This window comes from Camponotus vicinus, unplaced genomic scaffold (assembly GCF_025532165.1).
Source record: "Camponotus vicinus isolate PSW18456_S1 unplaced genomic scaffold, iyCamVici1.0 SCAF_11, whole genome shotgun sequence".
Classification (NCBI taxonomy): Eukaryota; Metazoa; Arthropoda; class Insecta; order Hymenoptera; family Formicidae; genus Camponotus; species Camponotus vicinus.
In genome coordinates this window covers 15,851,979-15,873,451 of record NW_028141947.1, presented here as the reverse complement: position 1 = coordinate 15,873,451, position 21,473 = coordinate 15,851,979, and the positions used below count along the sequence as shown (strand labels likewise).

Sequence of the window (21,473 nt, the reverse complement as noted above, 5' to 3'; positions counted from 1 at the left end):
TTCCAACAAGTTTTTATTAGATCGCTTATATTGTATGATTACAACCGTTCCCTCCTGCGAGAGAACGTAGCGATGTACTGCAGTGGTACGAAAATAGAGAATGAAAATCCTGCGGTTAGAGTAAGCGACAGTAAAACGTAGGAGCGTATGGTGCACCGGATAAATCGATGTCAGACTCATCATTTGGAATCGGGACAAAAACCTTCGCAACAATAGAAGCAAAAGCGACGGACAATTTAATTAAAAAAGTAATAATCGCCCTGCGTTGAATCTCTTTCTTGCGAAAATAATAATTGTAACAAGGAGCTTTCTTGTAATCAACGAAGAATCAGAATGTAACATTATCTATTGTATATAAGATACAACACTTTATACATTGTATGTACTTTATACATGTATTGTATATCAGATACAACACTTTATACATTGTATTAATTAGAATATTACTTTTCTTTCGAGAGAACATTATTTCATTTGATAATAATAATTATTCACTTTTGTGCGCTCTCGATATTACACATTATTGCAAAAATATATGATATATACATAAGATTCTCCGATATAGAATTTTACTCAACGAATATTCGTCAAGAATTACAGCTGTTGTATTACGCCATAATCATAAATATAATATTGCAGCAAAATTTATCATACAAATCCGACACTCTTGGATTTGTCGAATATTTGATGATTTGTTTTATGAAAATGAGAATGACAACAGAATGACAAGAAAATTTATTTCGAAGCACGTTCCATGTTTTATATAGCAATTCTCATATCAGATGTCGATTAAAATTATTTGTTCAATTATATTCTTATAATGCATATCTACAAATGCGACATAATGCGAATAAATTTAATTAATATGTTAATATGTTTCATAATTAGTGCTAAAAAGGATAGATGTTGATTTTATATAATTGACAATTTCTTTGCTTCTGAAGAAATATTTCTACTAGATTGGATATTGATAAACATAACTTTCATTCATAATGTTCATTCTGTATTTCTTTTTAATTAGTTAAAGTTAATCGATTAATTAATTGCAAGATATTAAATCGATTAATTAATTGCAAGATATTAAAAGTGAGGCAATTTTTAAGATATCGTTAATTTTTGCGTATTAATATACGAGAAATTATATTTAATATCGCGTATGGTGAAAAAACGTAAAGTACAGTAAGATACATATTTCGTGTATTTTCGCGAACATGTGCCAAATAGATTTCCGGACATTTTGACAGGATCAAAATGAGCGATGAGGTATAAAAGAGCGTATGGACATTTGCCAGTAGAAAATCTCTGCGCGGACAGTGCTCTGCATGAAAACAATAAACAACCGTCTTATATACATATATGTATATGTATGTTTCGATTTTATATTTCTATTTGTATATTTTGTGGCTTAAATGCGTCATCCATTGATGCTTAATTAATCTTATATAAAACATCATTCAAATTCGCTGTATGTTAATCGAATAGAGCTATGTATTTTTATCATATCATTTTGCGATAGCATTTTCTCTGATCTGGTCTCTTATAAATATTATTTTAGCAAAAATGTTCATTGTATATTAAACTTGCTTTGCAATCAATCGAGAGTTAAAAATCTATTAGAGTTAGTTTGAAATTAATTGAATAATATAATTCGTTTATTGATTTTTTTAAATACAATTTTTTAAATTTAATTCTCATTTCAATTTTTTAAGGATTGCAAATAGCAGACTAGGAATTATAATCCATTATACAGCTTAATTCGCCAGCCGAATGTAAATATACTATTTGTTCTTCGAAGCAAAAATACAATTTGTTTATCTGCTTTGAAAACAATCTAATTTAGTGCATTTTGGTATATTTAGCCGCTAAGATTTCATTGGAATGTGCGTATATAAACGTATGCGACACAAACAAAAGAGAACCGGTGCTTTATTTGAATTACAATAGTCTCATTTTCCACATTTTTCATTTAATATAGTTCAATCGTTTTATCGTTTAATTTTGAGTTTTATTTGAATGTATTTTTTTCAAGCATTAATTTTGATTGAAAAAGACAAAATTGAGATAAATATCACAATTATGTGATTGACTATATAATTATTTGCATTGGATGTTTGCTGACTGAAAACTGTAAAAGTATAATTACATTTAATATGAAACTTATACTTTAAATTTATATTTTATCGGGCACATTAATGAGTGATCGATAAATCGGTGAATTTGGAAGCATTAATGGACGCATTTGAGTTCTCCAATTTTATTACAAACAAGCGAACACTCGGTCTTGGACGGCATTCGTGTCTGATTAAGATATTTACGCTCTCGACAAGTTGGATCATTTCAGATCACTTTATTAGTTTTTGAATTTGGCATCGATAAATCAACCTCTTGGCACACTTACCGTTTTTCGCGTCGCATGTTTTCTTCTCGTCATCGCGGAAATCTCTGATCCGAATAATAACTTCCAGTCACGTGCGATTTTTTATTTATGCGGACGATAAGTCGTATCTTCTGATCCAAATATCGGCCGAGTTTATTATTTTTGAAGTTTACGAATCGTCATGTTATTAATAAAGTCATATTCCAATATCTTGAATATCCTGGAAAATAAAAAAGAAAGTAAAAAATACAAGCAAATTTTATCGAAGACGAATTTTGCAATTTTATCAATAAAATTGATCCATCAATTGTTGCTGGCAGGATTTAAACAGAAATCTAAATAAAGATTTAAGTTTTGTAATAATATCTTTTTACTTTTCTTTTTTGTTTATACAAGGTTATGATGGAAAAAAGAATAGTAAATAGGATTGCAATGTCTTCTTTTTCCTTGTTGAATTCCACGCTGTCAATGTATGTTGTATAGAAAATATTTACTTATATATAAGATACAATTTCAAATTTAATTCGAAACTTTTCACTGAAACAAAACAACACAAGCTTTGATTTCAAAGAAGAAAACAATCAAAGAAACGATAATACACGATGTAAACATCGAATAAAATCTATCGATTAGTCGAACAATCGACTCCGTTACCTTTCATCGCTACAGCTGATATCGATTTAGATGACATTTCATATATTTACATGTACTTTATATCTTGATGTTATTTCCTGTGACTAAGTGGAATTGAACGCTTTCTCTCTACTGAAGAATATATATTTTATATTCGATAAACGCGCGAAAATATCGTCGCGAATATATTCATTCGTATTCGAATAATTCGTAAACGCGATAACGAAAAATGCCGGGGACTCCGATGGAACAGGACAACAACGTGTTAGGGAAATTGCAAAGTGAACGATCGCCGGATGAACCGAAGAACGAATCTGTCGTGCGTGAAATTACGCAGACCGATCGGCTAAATAAGAAGCTGCTCGTGTCGGTTTTGGAGCGTATGAAGAAATCAGACGGGCAGTTTGACAAGTTTATGGAGGACGAGAGAGGAAATTGCGAATCGCACGACGACAGTGACTTCTAAGACGACCGATATCCGGTAGAAGTAAGCTGTGTATTTTGAAGCTTGTATATATATTGAAGAATTTTTAGACATTTTTGATTATAAAATTTTATATATAAAGTACTATTTTAAAAAAAGAATGTTTCTCGCATCTATTTTGTTGAGATAAATAAGAAAATTGTCAGACTTTGTATTCAAAGATAAATTAGGGTTAGTTATTTAAAGAGAGAGAGAGAGAGAGAGAGAAAAAATGCCCTCTATTTAGTTTAGATTAGATTAGTTTAGAATTCCTGATAATTTGATGACATGCAATGATGTGGTTATTCTTGTTTGTATTTAACGATTTTATGTCTTTTTTTAGAAATTTGCAAGTGGTGCTTAAATTTAATCAAGATACTTTACACTATACATCATGACGGATATTCCCAATTATGAGGGTGATGATGATATTGTGGAATATTATGAAAATAAAGAATCCGATGATGAGCGTGGTAGCCTTGGGATGGCAGGAGAAGCAACTTCTGATAATGAAGCAGACATTGGGCGAAGAATCGATCCATCAAAATCTAAAACACATACAGTTAGAAATCCTATGCCCAAACTGAATACAGAGCGATTGAAAGGTCCCAATGGTATTCACACTATTGAAAAATATTTTGAGGGTTTTAAGTTTTATGGTAAAGGACATGAGAAAACGGATCTTGACAGAATTATGAAAAGATTGGAACATTGGTCCTATCGATTATTTCCAAAATACCATTTTGATGATTTTCTTACAAGAGTCGAGCAACTAGGGACAAAGAAGGATCTGCAGGTGTTTATGAAAAGGTACCGATTGGATATGCTCACCTCAGATGATGATTTAATAATCCATGATAATATGGATAACGAAGAAGATCAACCAGAGAGTGCACCTCTGGACGATTTCGATTTATTGATAACAGAACAAATTGAAAAACAAAAGCAAGCTGAAGCACGAAATTCCGTGCCTACTGCAGCTCCAAGCACTTCTAACGAGGATGCTTTTGATGAACTTCTGATGCAATCCAATAATTTATCAAATTCACAAATACAATCCACAAGCACTGCCAAGGATGAATTGAACGATGAGATAAAAGAAAGAATCGAGAGAAACAAACAACTAGCTATTCAAAGAAGACTTCAGCGACAAAAAGAACGCGAAGAAGGAGAACCTAAGAGGACTAAATTGATTGAGCGCACAAATGTAGAAACTCTAAGTGAAAACAATAATCCTATAACAGTTTACGAAGGGACAAATACATCTCAAGTCGATAGTATGCAATTACAACTCAATGAAGATGCAAATGAAGTATTTGCTAGTAAATCGGAAGAAATACTATCGAATGAGAAGCCAACAACAGATCATATTTAAGCAACTTAAAATATATAGTAATATAAAGTTTTTATTATATCCACACATATAAGATTAAAGTATCATTTAGAAGTATTTATCATATAATAAAAATTATCGCTTTATACCTGTAATTATTGTAGAAGTAAGCCAAAATGTAGTTGTTACAAATGTTTATGCAAAGATCAATTTCCAATACTTAATAAATAAAAATTTAATTTTTATTGAAATTTATATTTGCTTGTATTAATTTCTACGCTTTTGTGTGCTAATATATAACACATTATTTCCTCGTATAAAGGCATCTCCATACTTGTCCTTCAGTTGTCCATTGACATATTCTTCAGTCTGTTCAAGCGCTATGTTCATGTAACCATCGATACAAGCTAATACACCTGTAAATAGAATACTTGTTGCTTTAGAATATACGGTGCTCCAAAAGAAATTTCCAGATTTATAAAGCATAGGAACTATACTAATCAAATTGAAAAAGAAGTATTTTTATTCCGATAGTAAAGATAATAACTAGATAAATATTAATACTATGCTAATGTAACAAAAACATTTACCTCTGTAATCAACACCACTGTTCAATTTTACGACAACAGGCCGTCCATGAATTTGTTGTATAAATTGAGATAACGCTTCCTTTCGACTCATCTGTTAATATGTAAAAATATTAGAGAATGTTTATGCGCATCGTGACATTTATCGTAATTTTCAATAATAAAGAGTGAAAAACGAGTATAATTATCACGGATATTTTGTGTACCTTTGTAAATAATGCGGATATATAACTAATACGTTTATATTTCAAAACAGTTTTAACCTATTTGAAAAACTGATTTTTCATCAAATCAACATCTGTTATACCGACTATCGCGTCAAAGTTTCCCTTGCGCTGATTGGCCGTCATATGTTTATGTATGTAACATCAATAGCAGAGAGAAGACTGAGAGATGTCATGGCCCGCTTTTAGGTGATCCCTGGAAGCGATACTCCCTCTGTGGACATAAAAACGTGAACATGAACTACAAAGCCAATGTCCACGAATGTTCTCAGAGGGTAACATATATGTCTCTCTGATAATATAAATAATATAAATAAAAATATAAATAATTTAATTAATAATAATTTATTATATAAAAATATTAGTATGTTCTCTCTTTCCACGCTATTATTTATTTATTTATTTATGTGTGTTCTTTTTCTTCTCAACATCATTTATTTATTTTTTATTTATTTATTTATTTATTTATTTAGCTCGCTCTAAGTCAGTCTTCTAAAATGCAAAACTGAATATTATAGAATTTGACTTTGAAAATAAAATAATCGAATAAATTCAAATAATTAGCGTAACGAAAGGTTCCGTGATAAGTTATTTAATAAATAATCAATTTTAATTAATTAATGAAAATACTTCTATAATTTAATATTCCGCGTTAGCGTATATTTTATAATATATAAAATATTTCGGCAACGAATTATCGATAACGGTGTTCGACTTTGGCAATACAAAAAATAAACAGTAGCGCGCTATGTTAAAGCTTTAATATTAGAATTAACTATATTTCGATCAATGTTTTAATTTTCTCAATCCTTGTTATTAAACAATATACAATTTAATCGAAAATCGATTAAATGATAGAAATCCAAAATATTAAATAATTACTTCGATCGTTGCGATTTTTACGGACAAAAAATAATAATTATTCAAATATTTAGAGTCACAAATATATTTCATCCGTGTTACTTTATCGTTCTACTTGACAATCTAAATGTAATTTGGATTGTGAGAGAACACGAAGTAAATCAATCGAATTATAGATGCAAATAATTAGCATAATGAAAGAATAAATTGTTTAATAAATAATCAATTTTAATCAATAAATTAAAATACTTCATTAATTTAATATTCCGCGTTAATGTACATTTTATAATATATAAAATATTTTGGCAACGAATTATTGATAACACGGTGTTCGACTTTGGCAATATAAAATATAAACAATAGCGCGCTATGTTTCATTCGGCTTTGTCATCATTCGCACGGTGACTCTCGAGTAATAAGATAGTGGTGCGAAACGTTTCGTATTGTATTGTAATTTTTTTACTAAACACGATTACGATTAGTATCAAAACATAATTTGCTTTAAATATTAATATAAATTAATTAATTAAAAATTAATTCACGACATGAAACTGTATCGCAACTATAAATCTTTATCGAATCGCAATCATTCATTACCGTGATTAAAAATTGAAACAAAATATACATAAAAGGGGATAAGAGATTTAATTATGTTATAAACTTTCGATCATTGATGCTTATTATATTTCATTAACAATATTAGAATTAATTATATTTCGACCAATACCTTAAATTTTATCAATCCTTGTTAATTAAACAATGTACAATTTAATCGAGAATCGATTAAATGATAGGAATCCAAAATGTTAAATAATTGCTTCGATCGTTGCGATCTTTACGGACAAAATAATTATTATTTCAATACCTAGAGTCACAAATATATTTCATCCGTGTTACTTTATCGTTCTACTTGAAAATCTAAAAATAATTTGGATTATGAGAAAATACAAAGTATATATATATATATATATATATATATATATAAAACAATCGAATTATAGATGCAAATAAATAGCATAACGAAAGGCTCCGTGATAAATTGTTAAAAAATAATCAATTTAAATCAATAAATTAAAATACTTCTATAATTTAATATTCCACGCGCGAATATTTTATATTACAGAAAATATTTCGGCAACGAGAGAATTAACAATAACACCGTGTTCGACCTTGATAAACAGTATCGCGCTATTGTTAATACGTTACACGGCTTTATTATCATTCGCACAGTAACTTTGAGCAATAAAGTAGTGACGTTTCATATATTATCAAATTCTTTCTTTCCATAGTCGACCCTGGCGATATAAACAGTACCACGGTAATGTTAATACGTTATACACGGCTTTATTATCATTCGCACAGTAACTTTGAGCAATAAAGTAGTGACGTTTCATATATTATCAAATTCTTTCTTTCCATAGTCGACCCTGGCGATATAAACGGTAATGTTCTTGACTTACGATCATTCGCTCAGTGGCTCTTGAGCAGTGAAGTAGTGATGTGAGACGTTTCAAATATTATCAAATTCTTTCTCTAAACACAATTGCAAGTGCAACGAGGAACTTTTCGTGAATAAGTGTAAGTGCAACGAGGATTAAAGTGCCACGAGAAAAGAGCGAAGGAAGCAAAAGAAAAAAGGAGGTTTTGGAAGTGGATGGATCAATAAGATATGATGTAAGTCATTAATATAAATTATTTATCACATTCATTATTTATTATATTGTTGCGTCCTCACGTCCCGTCCCGCTGAATGTATTCGTCACCCGTTGAATTCTTTCGAAGAAGATCGTTTTCGCGCGCGTTGTCAAGATATTGTTATAAACGACTGTCAGAGAGTCTAAGCCCAGCTGTCAAGTTGTGCGGACGCGCGTCTATTTGTGATCCGTTTTACGATTATTCTGAATTCTTGTATGTTACTCGCGATTTATTAAAATTCTTGTGTACCTTAAATCGCGTTATTATTTACGAGTGCACGAGCGTCAGCGCATGCCGATTGTGTCACCCGCGTTCGATATATATCGTTCCGCGGACGCAAAAATATATAAATTATTTATCAATAGTATATATATTCAAAATATACATATTTCTCGTTTCGTTTTATTTTTTTGATAGTGATTCAATAGTGATTTTAAATTGTAACATATATAATACATATACTTATAAAAAATATTCCATTTTATTTTAAAATAATTAAAACATTTATAAAATTTTTTATTAATTAATATTTTCAGATACTTCTTATATTTTATAAAACATTTCATATTAATATATTTATTTAAATATTTCATGTATAACAAAATAGAAATTTTTTTATTTATCATATTTTTAAAAGTTTATATATAAGAAATATAAATTATTTTGTAATTACGCGATATATAACATTAAAATATATCTATTTAAAAGTAAAAATTAATTGCGCGCAATAATTAACTTTAAAATCAATTATTTTGAACATTGCTTTATATAATAGATTTTCATTTATCTTTTATATTTTTATTTATCGTTTATATTTGCGAATTTAAACTTATGTACTATATTACAAAATAAATTTCAAATTATGTATTATATATAAAATTATATATAATATAACCCTCCCATGGGGTACACCTTGTCGTGGTGGGAGGGCTTAGTACTTGGATGGTGCCTTGAGGTTTATCTTAAATTTTTCTATTTTTGATAAATCTTAAGGTGCCTGAATGGGAAGCTAAGTACCCTTTCGCGTCGTCGCGTCGGTGCCGTCAACGTGCCGCGGGCGGCAAGCGCTTCGTTACCGCGTTTTCGCGTTGTAGTATTCTCGCGTCGTCGCGTTTTCGCGGATCTTTTGGACTTTTCATATAAAATCCCAATTTCATTTATTGTCACGAGTCTCTACTTCCGATGCCAACTAACTGGGATGTTTCGAGTTTGCACACGTTGCTATGCAACGTACACTCTTGCTTCGTGCTTCGTCAAGTGATTCGGCCCGAATTAGTTAGAACTCGATCTATTGCTCGGAATGGTCGTCAATGGGTCCCTTCTCTTTGCTCGTCTACAGCCACACGCACTGCGTGTGTTAACCCTGTCGAGGAGTCGAGTGGATTCCCCTAGGCACGATTTTCGCTCGGTAAAAGGGGTTGCCTCCCCATTTTCTAAATTGCTTAATGTTAGCATTTAAAAAATGTGGGTATCCTCTTCTTTTGCCGTCTACTAGCCTGGTGTAGCATATAGCAACCGCGGGAGGCATAATATGTCCGGGCGGAGCACCTGAAATCGTGCTTAGCGGGTCCAGGTTCGATACGAGATAGGATAATTATGCGCGAAAAAGAGTTGGTGAATTCATTTTCCTCTATTTCCGTCAATCATTTCGTCTTCTTTCCGGTTTGGGCTTAGTCCTTGCTCGTTGTATCGTTGCAATCCCGACCGGTTGGCTCGAAGTTGATTTTCGTAAGTGAAATGGGATTTTCGCTCGTACCGAAACCGGGAGTGCCGTCTAATATATAGGTATACATATTAAGTATATACATCGCGCGATCAAATATAAAATTTTTAATACAAGTTCTTATACAAAATTATCGTTTTAACAAAAGATTTTTATCGCTGTCCTTCTCGTCAGATAATATTCCTAAATATTGCTAATTAAATATACAGAATTATCGAATAAGAGTGTGAAGATTCGATGTGATAAGTCAACGATTAAATATTAGCTTCACAAAATTTAATCATCTTCGATATTATAGAATCGCGAGTTAATTATTATGAATTTAATAATTTGTTTTTCAGTTACATTTGTACTTACGAATTTCGTATCGGAAAATATTCATAAATAAATTAATAAATTACGGTTGCGAAATCACCGTGTTTTTCCCGCGTTCTTTTCGCGTTCGTAGACAAGATTGTCGTTTTAATAAAAGAGTTGTTCCTTCCGTTAAATAAACGTTAATGAAGGTTGCTCGTACCGCCGAGGAATCAAAACGATTTTCATCATGGAGAATTATTTCTCATCGGTTCTTGTGAGATTCATTCGCGACGTCTAGTTCGGTGCCCTGTTAAAAATTGGGAATTTTTATTGTAAGATTGGAATTAATCCCAGGTTTTCCTGGCAATTTCCGAAAGCAATGATTTCGGTAGTAATTCAACGACGATACGCTTCTTTAACGTCGAATTAATTTAAATAATATATATTTAGATGAGAGAAATGTATCTTTTTTTTCTTCATTAAAAATGTTCTATCATTATTAGGATTGGTATTATTATTGTCTATATAATGCCAGAAAGATTTAATAGTAGATTAAATATGGATATAGCGTTGTGTATAAACTTTAATTTTTCAAGAAATTTCATATTGTAATTAATTTTTATTAATTTTTTGATAAAAATGCTTACGAACGAATATATTTTATTAATTATTAATTAATTATCTCATTTGAAAAATTATTTCTAGGTACTGGGGATATTAATAGTAGTTTTTAGTTTCTTTTAAGAAACTATTTGCAGGTATTGGACATCCATCGCCATTTTGAAATATTAGTGTTTAGGTATATACCATTTTATATATATGTATAATAAAATACATGCACAAATTCACGTATCCAAAATATTTTTATAATCTTTAATAATGTTATATGTTATATATACGCGAAATTATACATGAATGTTACATAAAATGTGCGAATACTTAAAAATTTAGAGACGAATCGAATGGGTACCCTTATATCAGTAAGATATTGATTAAAAGAAAAAGAAATTATTAATTTAAACGTTACAAGAATAAGAATCTAGAGAATTAATCTAGAATTAATTATATATTTAAAATTATTTCATTTATTTTATTTTGAACACTATTCGAATTGAAATTTTTTAAATCTTGCTGTTATCGGGTTCGATTCGTCTCGCGCGCGCAGACGGTACCCCAAATTATGTGTTCGCACATTTAACACAAACTCCAATAATGCATGTATTTTATTATTTATAAATATAATCGTTCGTAATCACATTTCAATGACAAAGGTTATATCCATTTAATTTTCAATAAAGAAATATATTTCTTAGTAATGGAAGAACATGTTTTCTGACGTCTGAATATCAAATTCGTGAATTCTGACGTCTGAATATCAAATTCGTGAATTGAAAATAATGACGAGGGATAATTGTCTTTGATTTAATACTGAAATCATTGCTATCGGGAATAGTCTGGAAGATCCAGGATTCGTTCCCTCCTACAATGGAATTCCCGACGTTCAATGGATCACTTAACTTTTCTTCGCAGATTGATCTTGCGAAATCTGATGTAGAAACAAGATGTTAATCGTTCTCCATTTTTAAGATCGCTCCTCTTTTTATCGGATTACCGTTATGTCACTCGCGTATTTGCAATTGAATATTTTGAATATTATCGATTTATTTATCGTCGTGTTTTATCGCGAATTTTAAATCGCGATATATCTTATAAAAATTCGCAGTAATTCGGTCGCTGAATTGCATATTCACAAACATTACAGACCTCAAATGATTGTTGAAATATTTTCGATTTTCTATATTTACGTGATAATAATTATATCGCGCACGTGTCTATTGAGAGCTTCGATTATTATATTATAAAAATTATACGTATTGCGATCAAATATTCCGCATATTATCGCTTATTTATTCGTCGCGTTTTCTCGTGAATTTTAAATCGCGGTTTATCTTATGATTTAATCGTTGACTTATACATTGAAGCTTTGTTTATCTTTCCACATCTTTGAATATTGTTTTTAATAGTTCGTGCAAAATGCTGGTAGTGCAAATATTTTCTTCTATAATTTAAAAGACGATCGATAACTATATTAATGAAAATCATTCGTTCCGTTATTTTCTATTAAACGTGGCCACAACGCGATTTTTAATTATATTTTAAAGCTTATACAGCTCATTTCTTCTTATTCAGCTAATCATGCGCGAAATAGGATATGTATTTTATTCTCAATCGTGAAATTCGTATAAAGTCGCGTATATGTTAATCGCAAATACATCGGACAGTGAATTTTATGTTCATAAACAATACGGATCACAAATGTTTGCTAAAATATCTTCGTCTGTCAACATTTGTGTGATAATAATTATATCGCACGTGTGTTTATTGATTCGATTATTATATTATAAAAATTATGCGTATCTCGCAATTGTGTGTGTGAATATTCGATTATTGTCGATTTATTTATTCGTCGCGTTTTCTCGCGAACTTTAAATCGCAATTTATTTTGTAATTTAATCTTTGATTTACATCAAAGCTTGTTCTATCTTTACACGTTTTAAATATTTCTTTTCATGGTCTGCACGAAATGCGTCAATAATGCAAATACTTTGTTCTACAATCGAAGAAATGATCAACAATTTTATTAATGACTCTTTTGATCATGATTATTTATGTTTATACGTTATTTATATAAAACTAATTAAATTCTATTATTCTATGTTGATTATTAATAATAAATATCGCGTAATTAATCATCACTAATCAGTCTTGTCTGGTCTATGTAAAAATTTTTACTAAATTTTATATTATACGTATACTTTGGACACTTTCGTGTAATAAATTTTATTTTGTATTAAGTTTAAAATTATAGTTTATATTAAATTGGTATTATATTTTGTAATACATATTTCTAATGCATTGTATTTTATATATTCTGCATTAAATTTTGTAATATATATATTTGTAATGTAATTATTTTTATATTACATAATTTAATATTTTGTAATGTGTTTTTTATGTAATTGCAAATTAATTATAATTTACGTTGTATATATTATAATTATGTAATATATATTTTTTATATGTATTATATTCTGTGTTTAAAAACTCTATTAAAAAGAATAAAAAAAAATAAAAAAATTTTTCCTCCTCAATTTTTCCTGTCCTGTATCTCTGCCTTAACGAAGGCATTTGCCAGGTGAGGAGATTTCAGTACTCTCATGAACCTGAGAGCTATGCCGGCGGTAACATACGCCGATATTCATATAGGCCCATATTCTGAATTCTCTTTTATCGATAAAAGTGCTCCTAAAAGCGGTCTGTAGCCAATCAGAAGGCTTATATGCCACTTTTAGAGGCACTTTTATCGATAAAAGAGGATTCAGAATATGGGCCGTAGTCTATTCTTATATTTAAAATCATTTGGACAACGTATGGGCATACATACGTACACATATAGATAAGTAATTTATAAAAATTATTTTTATAAAAATTATTATTTATCATATTTATATATTATTTTCAAAATAATGATTGTTATACTCTGGTGCTACCGGCATTTCGTGCACATAGCACGGAACAAAACCAGAAATTGTGCACATTATATATTACCCTCTGAGAACATTCATGGACATTGGCTTTGTAGTTCATGTCCACGTTTTCAATGTCCATAGAGGGAGTATCACTTTCAGGGATCACCTAAAAACAGGCCATGACATCTCTCAGTCTTCTCTCTGTCATAGAATGTCTGAAATTTTCGTGAAAATTTCTTCTTTCGATTTGATCAGCCTGTGCCGACCTAAAGAAAAGAAATTAGAATTTAAAATCTAGCTATTAACAGGTAAAATCAAAATTTTAAACCACGTTTATGCACGAAAAAGTTTAGTAAAATAATATAAGAGAAGAAAATCGACCAATCAGTGAAACTTTTGAGAATGCTTTACTATGATTGGTCGATTTGCTCGCGACTTTACCAAGTCAAAAGGCAAGATCACATGAACGCATTTTCGATTGCGTTCAAATTTGACGTTACTACTAGTGCTTGACCAATCAGGAAAGGAGTAAACATTTCTTTACCTCGATTGGTCAATGCACTTCCAAGCATTTGTAGCGCTATGAAAGCGGCTTTTATCGAATACATTCGTTGAATACATCACCTTTACCGGTTTCTTTTCATAATCAGAAAATTCGTAAAAAAAGAGAATTCTTTCAGAAGAATCAAAGATAATTTTTTGACATTTTTGTAAAGACAAGGTATTGACTCGTCTATTAATTCATCTATAAATAGATTAATATTAACCGGGCTGCCACTTATATCCATTCAAGAGATTAGGCTAGGTTCCTCTGTTGTATATTTCGATTGTACGCTTCGTACAATTGTTATTACATGTTATGAAGTTTATAATTTTTTGATCAGATAGGCGTAATCTCAAATCGGATAAAATTGGTAGTAATTATTTCTATAATTTTTATACATATTTATAATCTTTATTCAGTGATATGTGCCTTATTTTTTCAATTAATTTCGAAGTTAATATCTAACATTCTTTCTTTTTATCACGAAAAGCAAACCCGCACGAACACGTATTTTAAAATCTCGATAGAGATAAACGAACAGGCAAACAAAAAACGACGGAAAAGAAAGAAGCGACCTTTGAAACTGAATTCGTGTTTTTATCACTCGCGATTAGTCACTCGATTAGTCATTTAAATGTCGAGCGGCAAACACACGAGTGAAGTAGTGCAATAAAAAGCATGCAACGTGTATGGTTATAGATGACACGTAGCAACGCTAGATTACCATGCAAGAGAAGTACATATTTATCTGCACGCGAATGCATCTATGAATAGTTTCCGCGCGCAAAAACAGGCCTTGTGTATTGTATGTGTGGATCTTTAACAATAAATCTATTTTTCCTACACATCGCGTTTAATGAGATGCAGATGCGTATATATTTGCATAAGAGTTTGGAGGCAGATACATATTTATGTAAATTTTGAAAGAGAGAGAAAGAAGCGCGAGATAAAGATGTAGAAAGTGTCAGCGAGAATTACTCGTTTTTACGACCGATCATGTAATACTTTTCACTGTGCTTTTTTTTCGTACCTAACCTGTTGCATTTCAAAACGCGAGTTGTGTAACATTTCGTAAGAGATCTCTCGACACGAAAAGGAAGAAAAAGGTGTAGAAAGTGCGGTCTGCTGTGTGTGTGTGTGTGTGTGTAACGCATTCCCCTCGCCCTCCCACCTTTCTCCTCTATCAGTTAGTTATGTACATTTTTATTCGGAGGCCACCTTGACAGTCGTAAAGAACTGCGACTGGAATCTTAGTCGATTTGCATCCCTCGATCGTTTTAGTTTAATATTAAGCAGTATTAAGTGAAATAGTATATCGATAAAAGTGTGTATTAATATACGTATTAATATCGTTTAGGTACGAATCGCTAAATTTCATTGAACACGACGCGAAACACGTACGTCAGAGAGGATTCGAAAATGTTTTCCCTCGCGGTTGTGACGTAAATGTCATTCGTATAGTTCAAAGTGTTAATTATATAAATATAATTGCTTCTTTCTCGGAATACAGGTATACATCGTGTGTCTTGAGATTAATTAGTATTATTTTAATTCCCGATCGTAATAACAATGATAGTATATTGGCTACCGAAGAAACGTCTCGTGAAAAGGTATTCGTTCAGTTAATTAAATCTGCATGTGTTTGACGATTTTTTTTTCTTTTTTTTTTTTGGTATACGTATTCCCTTTTCCCCGTCTTATTTTTTCTGGAAGCAAAAAGACCCCTGACATACTCTCGATCGATATGTAACTCTACTATTATACAAACGTTGGGGTTTGAACTAAGTTTTTTACTAATCTATACCTATACTTATGCTGTCACTTTCACTTGACTTGGACTAATATTTCACATAGGAGATGTTACGCGTGTGTATCGTGTGTGAGAGAAAATAATATACAGAAAACATTTTTTTTTAAAGTAAGAGCATGTATAATTCGTAATTTTATTAATAAAATCAATAGGATAAATTTTTTTAAGTATGCAAAAATGTGAATAAAATTATAGAAAAAAATATAATCTATTTTATAAAAAAAAACATTTATTATTATTGTATATATTATTTCTATATAATTTCTATGTCATGTGTCAGGGAATCATTATTTTTAATTTTATATTTATATATAAAAGTTATACATTTATCGAAGATTATCATTTATCATTCTATTATATAAAAATATTCAATGTTTAAAAAGTACTGGAAGAGACTGAAATAAAGTAATTAAATTCCTATCAGAAATATTATACACTTAAAGAAGGGATTGTTCTATTTTTTATGTACAAAATGTATGTGTAAATACCATAAAATATACAAATATTATATTTTGTCATTTTAATTATCTTATATATTTATATTTAACACAATAATGATAGAAATAATTTCTTACAACAAGTCTCTGGAATTAAATTTGATCAAAGAGGACTAGAAAACGACGAGAAAACAATATAAACACCAGTAACTACTACTAACAATCATGATGTCAAGTTATCTACTATTAGCAGTGATAGTACCATTCGTCATCTTTGAGAGTTGGCATACGGGAATGTAAGTTGTATTATAACTGTGAATATCTTTATTTTTACTTATTTGTACTTATCTTTGTATTTATTTATTTCTTTATATTCTTTATATTCTTATATTGATGTCACTAAAATGTCATAATGTAGTTTGCAAGCTTATTTAAACAAAATTATTGTAAGATATGTATATTTCTGTTTGTACAAAATTTATATGAACTTTTATCTTCAGCAATTGTCTTAAATTGTCTTAAATTCATCATGACACATTGTGATATATTACAATTATTCTTGCGAGTCACAGTAAATCAATAATGAAAGAATTTATACACGCTAATCTTATATAGCATGATATAACAAAATTGAATAGGAATATGTTTCATTAAGTTCATATAAAATTAATTTTCTTGTGAACACGCACAAGCTTTATATTTCATTACAATTTGCTAACTTTTTAATTTATTTTTTAAAAACTAGTGACTGACACAGAAATGTATGTTTGCTGACCTGCAAATAGTAGAAAAAGAACTTTAGACTCTAATCATTTGTCAGTTATGTAAATTGGGTAGGAGTGGGGTAAAATTCCGGAAAATTGATTCAACAGAAGAGAGAATGACTTAACTTAAAATAAACACATATTCTGTGTTACAAATATCTATCTCTCTCCCTCTTTCCCTCTTTCTCACTTTTTCTCAAATAGATTCTAGGAAAAGATTCTTTGTTCTTGCTTGGATAACTGTTTGTAAGTATTTTACAATTTGTAAAGGAGATTAACATAAAATTTGATAAAGTAGTGTAGGTTAGTCAATTTTGCTAAATCTATAATTTTTTAAAAATAAATTTTTATATGTATACAAAGGTTTTATATAAATTAAAATGTGGAGCAAAATTTAAAAAATTCAAATAATACGAATTCAATAATATAATAAAGTACAAATTATCTATACTTAAGAAATAAGAAATGACATATAAATATTCATGTATGCTTTATCAGTTTTAACTGCTTTGTGTTATCTATTCACATATATATGTATTTATGTATGATATATATATATATATATATTTCATGTATATATGTATATAAAACAGCTGTGTAGTATATAATATATAAAAATATTTTATAAACAACTTTATGTGTCATAAACATCAAGAAGTATGATCATGGTTCATATATTTATTTTATGAATCAAGTAATCAAGTATATCTTTATGCATATAAAATTATAAATGAATAGAAATATGTAAAAAAAATTTGATTGCTGATGAACTTAAGGTTTATTGATATATAATTTTTTATATATGTAATTTGCTATTTAAAATTAAATTTATCTCATATTTCCTTTCTATGTATATTATTTCCTTTCTTACTACGCATATTATTTCTTTACATTATTTTTCTTTCTTACTATGTATATATTTCTTACACGTAATGCATGTGCTCTTAATGATATTTATCTTATGTATGTGTTTACTTAATAACTGCATGTAGCTATCTTATTAGTTTCTTGTTATTCTTAGTTGTTGTGAAGTTTGCAACTAACTGCTACTATTTTGTTTCTTTATTAAAATGCTAGAAAGTGTTTGAGTGTGCAATGACAAAAATGACTCGGTAATTATTATGTATGTTGTTAAAGAATCATCCAAAGTTCTTTCAAAGTCCTTTAATCAATTTGAAGTCATCTTGTTTCATTATGAGATTATTATTTATCATACAACTCTTGGACTTTATGTGTCATATTTTTATAATAATATGAATTACAATTAAAAATCTGTTAAAGTTATATGAAAAGTACACTTTTATCATGTATATTTGCTTTGTTTGAAATTTATATACCAAAAAGTTTATTTTGATTCACTAATTATACTCATTGTCAGAAGAAACAATAATAAATATTTAATAATAAAAATTTTTATAGAATAAAGTTTATTTCACACAATCAACAAAATATATATATAACTTTAGATGGTTCTATATGTTTGAAATTGTTTTTGCTGTATATGTATCTTATTAATTTCGCTACTAGATCTATAACTGGGTATATTATTTGTACATATGAACTTACTTACTTTAATATATATGTATACTTGTATTACAGATGCTTAATTTGGACAATGAAGGCATCTGCACTGATATATCTCGTTGTGTTTGGACTTCTGCCTGTAATTTTTCATTATTCCTGCAGCATTCAAAAAAAGATACTTTTCTTAAATTTTAGTAAGTATATAATTAATAATTGTACACTTAATAAAAATAATAAATAGTGGTATATATAAAATTAATATAATTACAGTAACTTGAAAGTTTTTATGAACCAATCAGAAAAATATATGTATAGAATAACATTTCTTTTTTTAATTTGAATATATTGAAATGTGATGGAAATCAACTCATGTAGTAGCTTATATGTTAATAATATGTCGTTTTAATTCTCTTTCAGTGTACTGGCCACTTAAAGTGGAGTTTTCTGATCCAAAATCGGTTGGATTGGAAGGTGCTAGAAATTTTTATTTACATACTGATCAACAAGTTAAAATAGGTTTATGGTGAGTAATTGTGGAGATCTATGTGAAATTTTTAATCTGAAAAATTACATTGTTCTCTACATTGTTATAATAACATAGTGTATATTGTTATATTAAAAGTTAGTACATTTACAGGCAGATATTACCACAGTCTTTATTAAATAATTCCATTCCTGCAACAGATGAAGCTTACGAAGCAGTTTTAAGTAATTCCACACAACCTGTGTTCCTATATATGCATGGAAACAGTGGTAATAGAGCAAGTTCGCATAGACTCGAGCTTTATAAGCTTTTTCAAGATATGGATTATCATGTCATAGCTTTTGATTATAGAAGTGAGTATGCTTGGATTTACTTTTAGAATAATTTGTGATTTAAAAATAAAAATGTTCAAGTATTGCATTTAAATGCATTTCTTAATTAATTTTGTCTGTTAATTTAGGTTATGGCGATAGTGATGTAGTGGAACTTTCTGAAGAAGGTGTAGTTACGGATAGCAAATATGTTTTTGAATGGGTTATGAAAAAAGTTAATGGTTCAACTCCAGTTTTTGTTTGGGGTCACTCTTTAGGGACTGGGTAAGGCATTTTTAAAAACTTGATTTTTTCATTTATAAACAGGAATAATTTGTTATACTTGAAGTGAATTTTTATTTGTCATTAGAGTCTCTGCGCATGTATTAGCTCTACTAGCAGCTGAAAATATACAACCAGCTGCATTGTTTCTAGAAGCACCATTTACCAACATAGCAGATGAATTAACAGAACATCCATTTTCACAGGTATTTAAATATTTATTTCTCGGTTAAGAAAGATGCATTATTTCTAATATAATCTTCATTTTTATATTTTTACATAGTTATTCAAGCATTTACCATGGTTCCATTGGGTAATTATTGAACCATTTTACAAGAACAATCTAAGATTTGAATCTGATAAACATATTACTAAAATTGAGTGTCCCATTATGATATTACATGCCGAAGATGATGGTGTAATCCCAATCTCCTTGGCAGAGAAGGTTCTATATTTATAACTTTAGATTACTGCATAAAGATTGTTATAAGAGAGGAATATTTTTGCACATGATTATGTATGTAATGTTTCAGCTCTACAAAACAGCAATAGATAGTCATGGAAATAATACAGATCGTATTCAAATGATAAAAATAGATTCATCCTATGGACTTGGACACAAGTATATCTGTAGATACAAAAAATTACCCAGTATAATTAAGTAAGTTATTAATATATTATTAAAATATAAACTCAGAGGAAGAATAATTTTACTTTTCTCCATGAAAATTTTACATTATTATTATGTTTTTAGGACATTTGTTGCTAAAGCAAACAAAAATCAGACTGAATAATTCATCTAAACTAGAAAAAGCTGAAATTGAAAATTGTCTCAGTGTCATAATTTCTTAGAAATTATTTGATTTATATGAACAGATATATGTTTTCACAAACAAATTTATTTTAAAATAAATTAAATTCTGAAGAAAACATAAATCTAGAGGAACTAGAGTAAACATACTCAAACTATCGTTTTTAAATATTTTGTTTATTTAGAAATCTGTCACTTTTTTGCGATATTAAAAATGTACTTATTAAAAATTTCTTATTTAATATTTTAAGTCCAAAGTTAAAAATCTGTGGCATTAAACAAGATTTAGCTATGCACTGAGTTTATTATATTCGTTATATAAAATTTATTTAAATTTATTAAATATGTGAGAAATTTGTTTATAAAATATATTTAGCTAATTTAAAAAAATATATATGTGTAATTATATGTGATATATGTAAAACATTCATCTTTAGAGAATTAGTACAGTATGATAATGACATTTTATATGTCGTGAACAAATATTCAAAATTATATGACGTGTCTATTAAATAAATGGGGATATATCGAACAAGTACTGTGATAACTGTATTGAGACACAATTTAATAAAAATTACTAATTCCACGTGATTAACTTGTATGTACACGAAACAGTTTATATAAAATACTCAGCATTATGTAACCGTGATACTATTATGTTCTTTATACAATACTCTTATCTATAGCGATGCATAATTTTAAGTGTCACATAGAAAGTGTACCGCTTATGTTTATTTCCTTATTGATATTATTAAAAGTTGATATATAAATAGGTAAGATATA

The 21,473-nt window shown here is 29.1% G+C and overlaps 3 protein-coding genes and 1 long non-coding RNA gene across 14 annotated transcripts; 2 read left to right on the top strand and 2 right to left on the bottom strand.

The window, feature by feature from the left end:
* The first annotated feature begins 3,355 nt into the window (after positions 1–3,355).
* Positions 3,356–5,061, top strand: LOC145962347 (TIMELESS-interacting protein). Of its 2 annotated transcripts, none has more exons than XM_083083384.1 (2): positions 3,356–3,491; positions 3,817–5,061. In XM_083083384.1, the coding sequence occupies exon 2, from the start codon at positions 3,868–3,870 to the stop codon at positions 4,846–4,848; it is 981 nt and encodes a 326-aa protein (XP_082939510.1). In that variant the 5' UTR covers positions 3,356–3,491; positions 3,817–3,867; the 3' UTR covers positions 4,849–5,061. The 2 variants fall into 2 exon arrangements, with proteins under 2 accessions (XP_082939510.1, XP_082939509.1); XM_083083383.1 differs by having other exon boundaries at positions 3,359–3,497.
* LOC145962349 (U6 snRNA-associated Sm-like protein LSm6) lies at positions 4,862–5,760 on the bottom strand. The gene is made up of 3 exons (XM_083083387.1): positions 5,600–5,760; positions 5,397–5,487; positions 4,862–5,222 (listed from the first exon to the last, which is right to left on the bottom strand). The coding sequence occupies exons 2-3, from the start codon at positions 5,485–5,487 to the stop codon at positions 5,074–5,076; spliced, it is 240 nt and encodes a 79-aa protein (XP_082939513.1). The 5' UTR covers positions 5,600–5,760; the 3' UTR covers positions 4,862–5,073.
* Positions 5,761–9,014: 3,254 nt separating this feature from the next.
* LOC145961689 (uncharacterized) lies at positions 9,015–11,812 on the bottom strand. Its single transcript, XR_014435686.1, has 3 exons — positions 11,712–11,812; positions 10,414–10,500; positions 9,015–9,947 (listed from the first exon to the last, which is right to left on the bottom strand). It is a non-coding gene; the product is annotated as an uncharacterized LOC145961689 (long non-coding RNA).
* Positions 11,813–14,897: 3,085 nt separating this feature from the next.
* On the top strand, positions 14,898–21,334 carry LOC145961515 (lysophosphatidylserine lipase ABHD12). Of its 10 annotated transcripts, none has more exons than XM_083081789.1 (10): positions 14,986–15,003; positions 16,659–16,810; positions 18,878–18,996; positions 19,220–19,325; positions 19,440–19,639; positions 19,747–19,882; positions 19,968–20,085; positions 20,163–20,324; positions 20,413–20,540; positions 20,634–21,334. In XM_083081789.1, exons 2-10 carry the CDS (start codon positions 16,740–16,742, stop codon positions 20,671–20,673), a joined length of 1,080 nt encoding a protein of 359 aa, XP_082937915.1. In that variant the 5' UTR covers positions 14,986–15,003; positions 16,659–16,739; the 3' UTR covers positions 20,674–21,334. The 10 variants fall into 10 exon arrangements, with proteins under 10 accessions (XP_082937920.1, XP_082937915.1, XP_082937918.1 ...); XM_083081792.1 differs by lacking the exons at positions 14,986–15,003; positions 16,659–16,810 and adding exons at positions 15,020–15,624; positions 15,778–15,877; XM_083081787.1 differs by lacking the exon at positions 14,986–15,003 and adding an exon at positions 15,020–15,877.
* The last annotated feature ends 139 nt before the right edge of the window (positions 21,335–21,473 follow it).

What these genes read in the sequence shown, in the direction of transcription:
- LOC145962347 (XM_083083384.1), top strand. Translation starts at nt 3,868, where the DNA reads ATGACGGATATTCCCAATTATGAGGGTGATGATGATATTGTGGAATAT.
- LOC145962349 (XM_083083387.1), bottom strand. Translation starts at nt 5,487, where the DNA reads ATGAGTCGAAAGGAAGCGTTATCTCAATTTATACAACAAATTCATGGA. An exon ending in CAGTGGTGTTGATTACAGAG is followed by an intron (nt 5,223 to 5,396) that starts GTAAATGTTTTT and finishes TTCTATTTACAG; the next exon opens with GTGTATTAGCTTGTATCGAT.
- LOC145961515 (XM_083081789.1), top strand. Translation starts at nt 16,740, where the DNA reads ATGATGTCAAGTTATCTACTATTAGCAGTGATAGTACCATTCGTCATC. An exon ending in GAGAGTTGGCATACGGGAAT is followed by an intron (nt 16,811 to 18,877) that starts GTAAGTTGTATT and finishes CTTGTATTACAG; the next exon opens with ATGCTTAATTTGGACAATGA. An exon ending in GATACTTTTCTTAAATTTTA is followed by an intron (nt 18,997 to 19,219) that starts GTAAGTATATAA and finishes ATTCTCTTTCAG; the next exon opens with TGTACTGGCCACTTAAAGTG.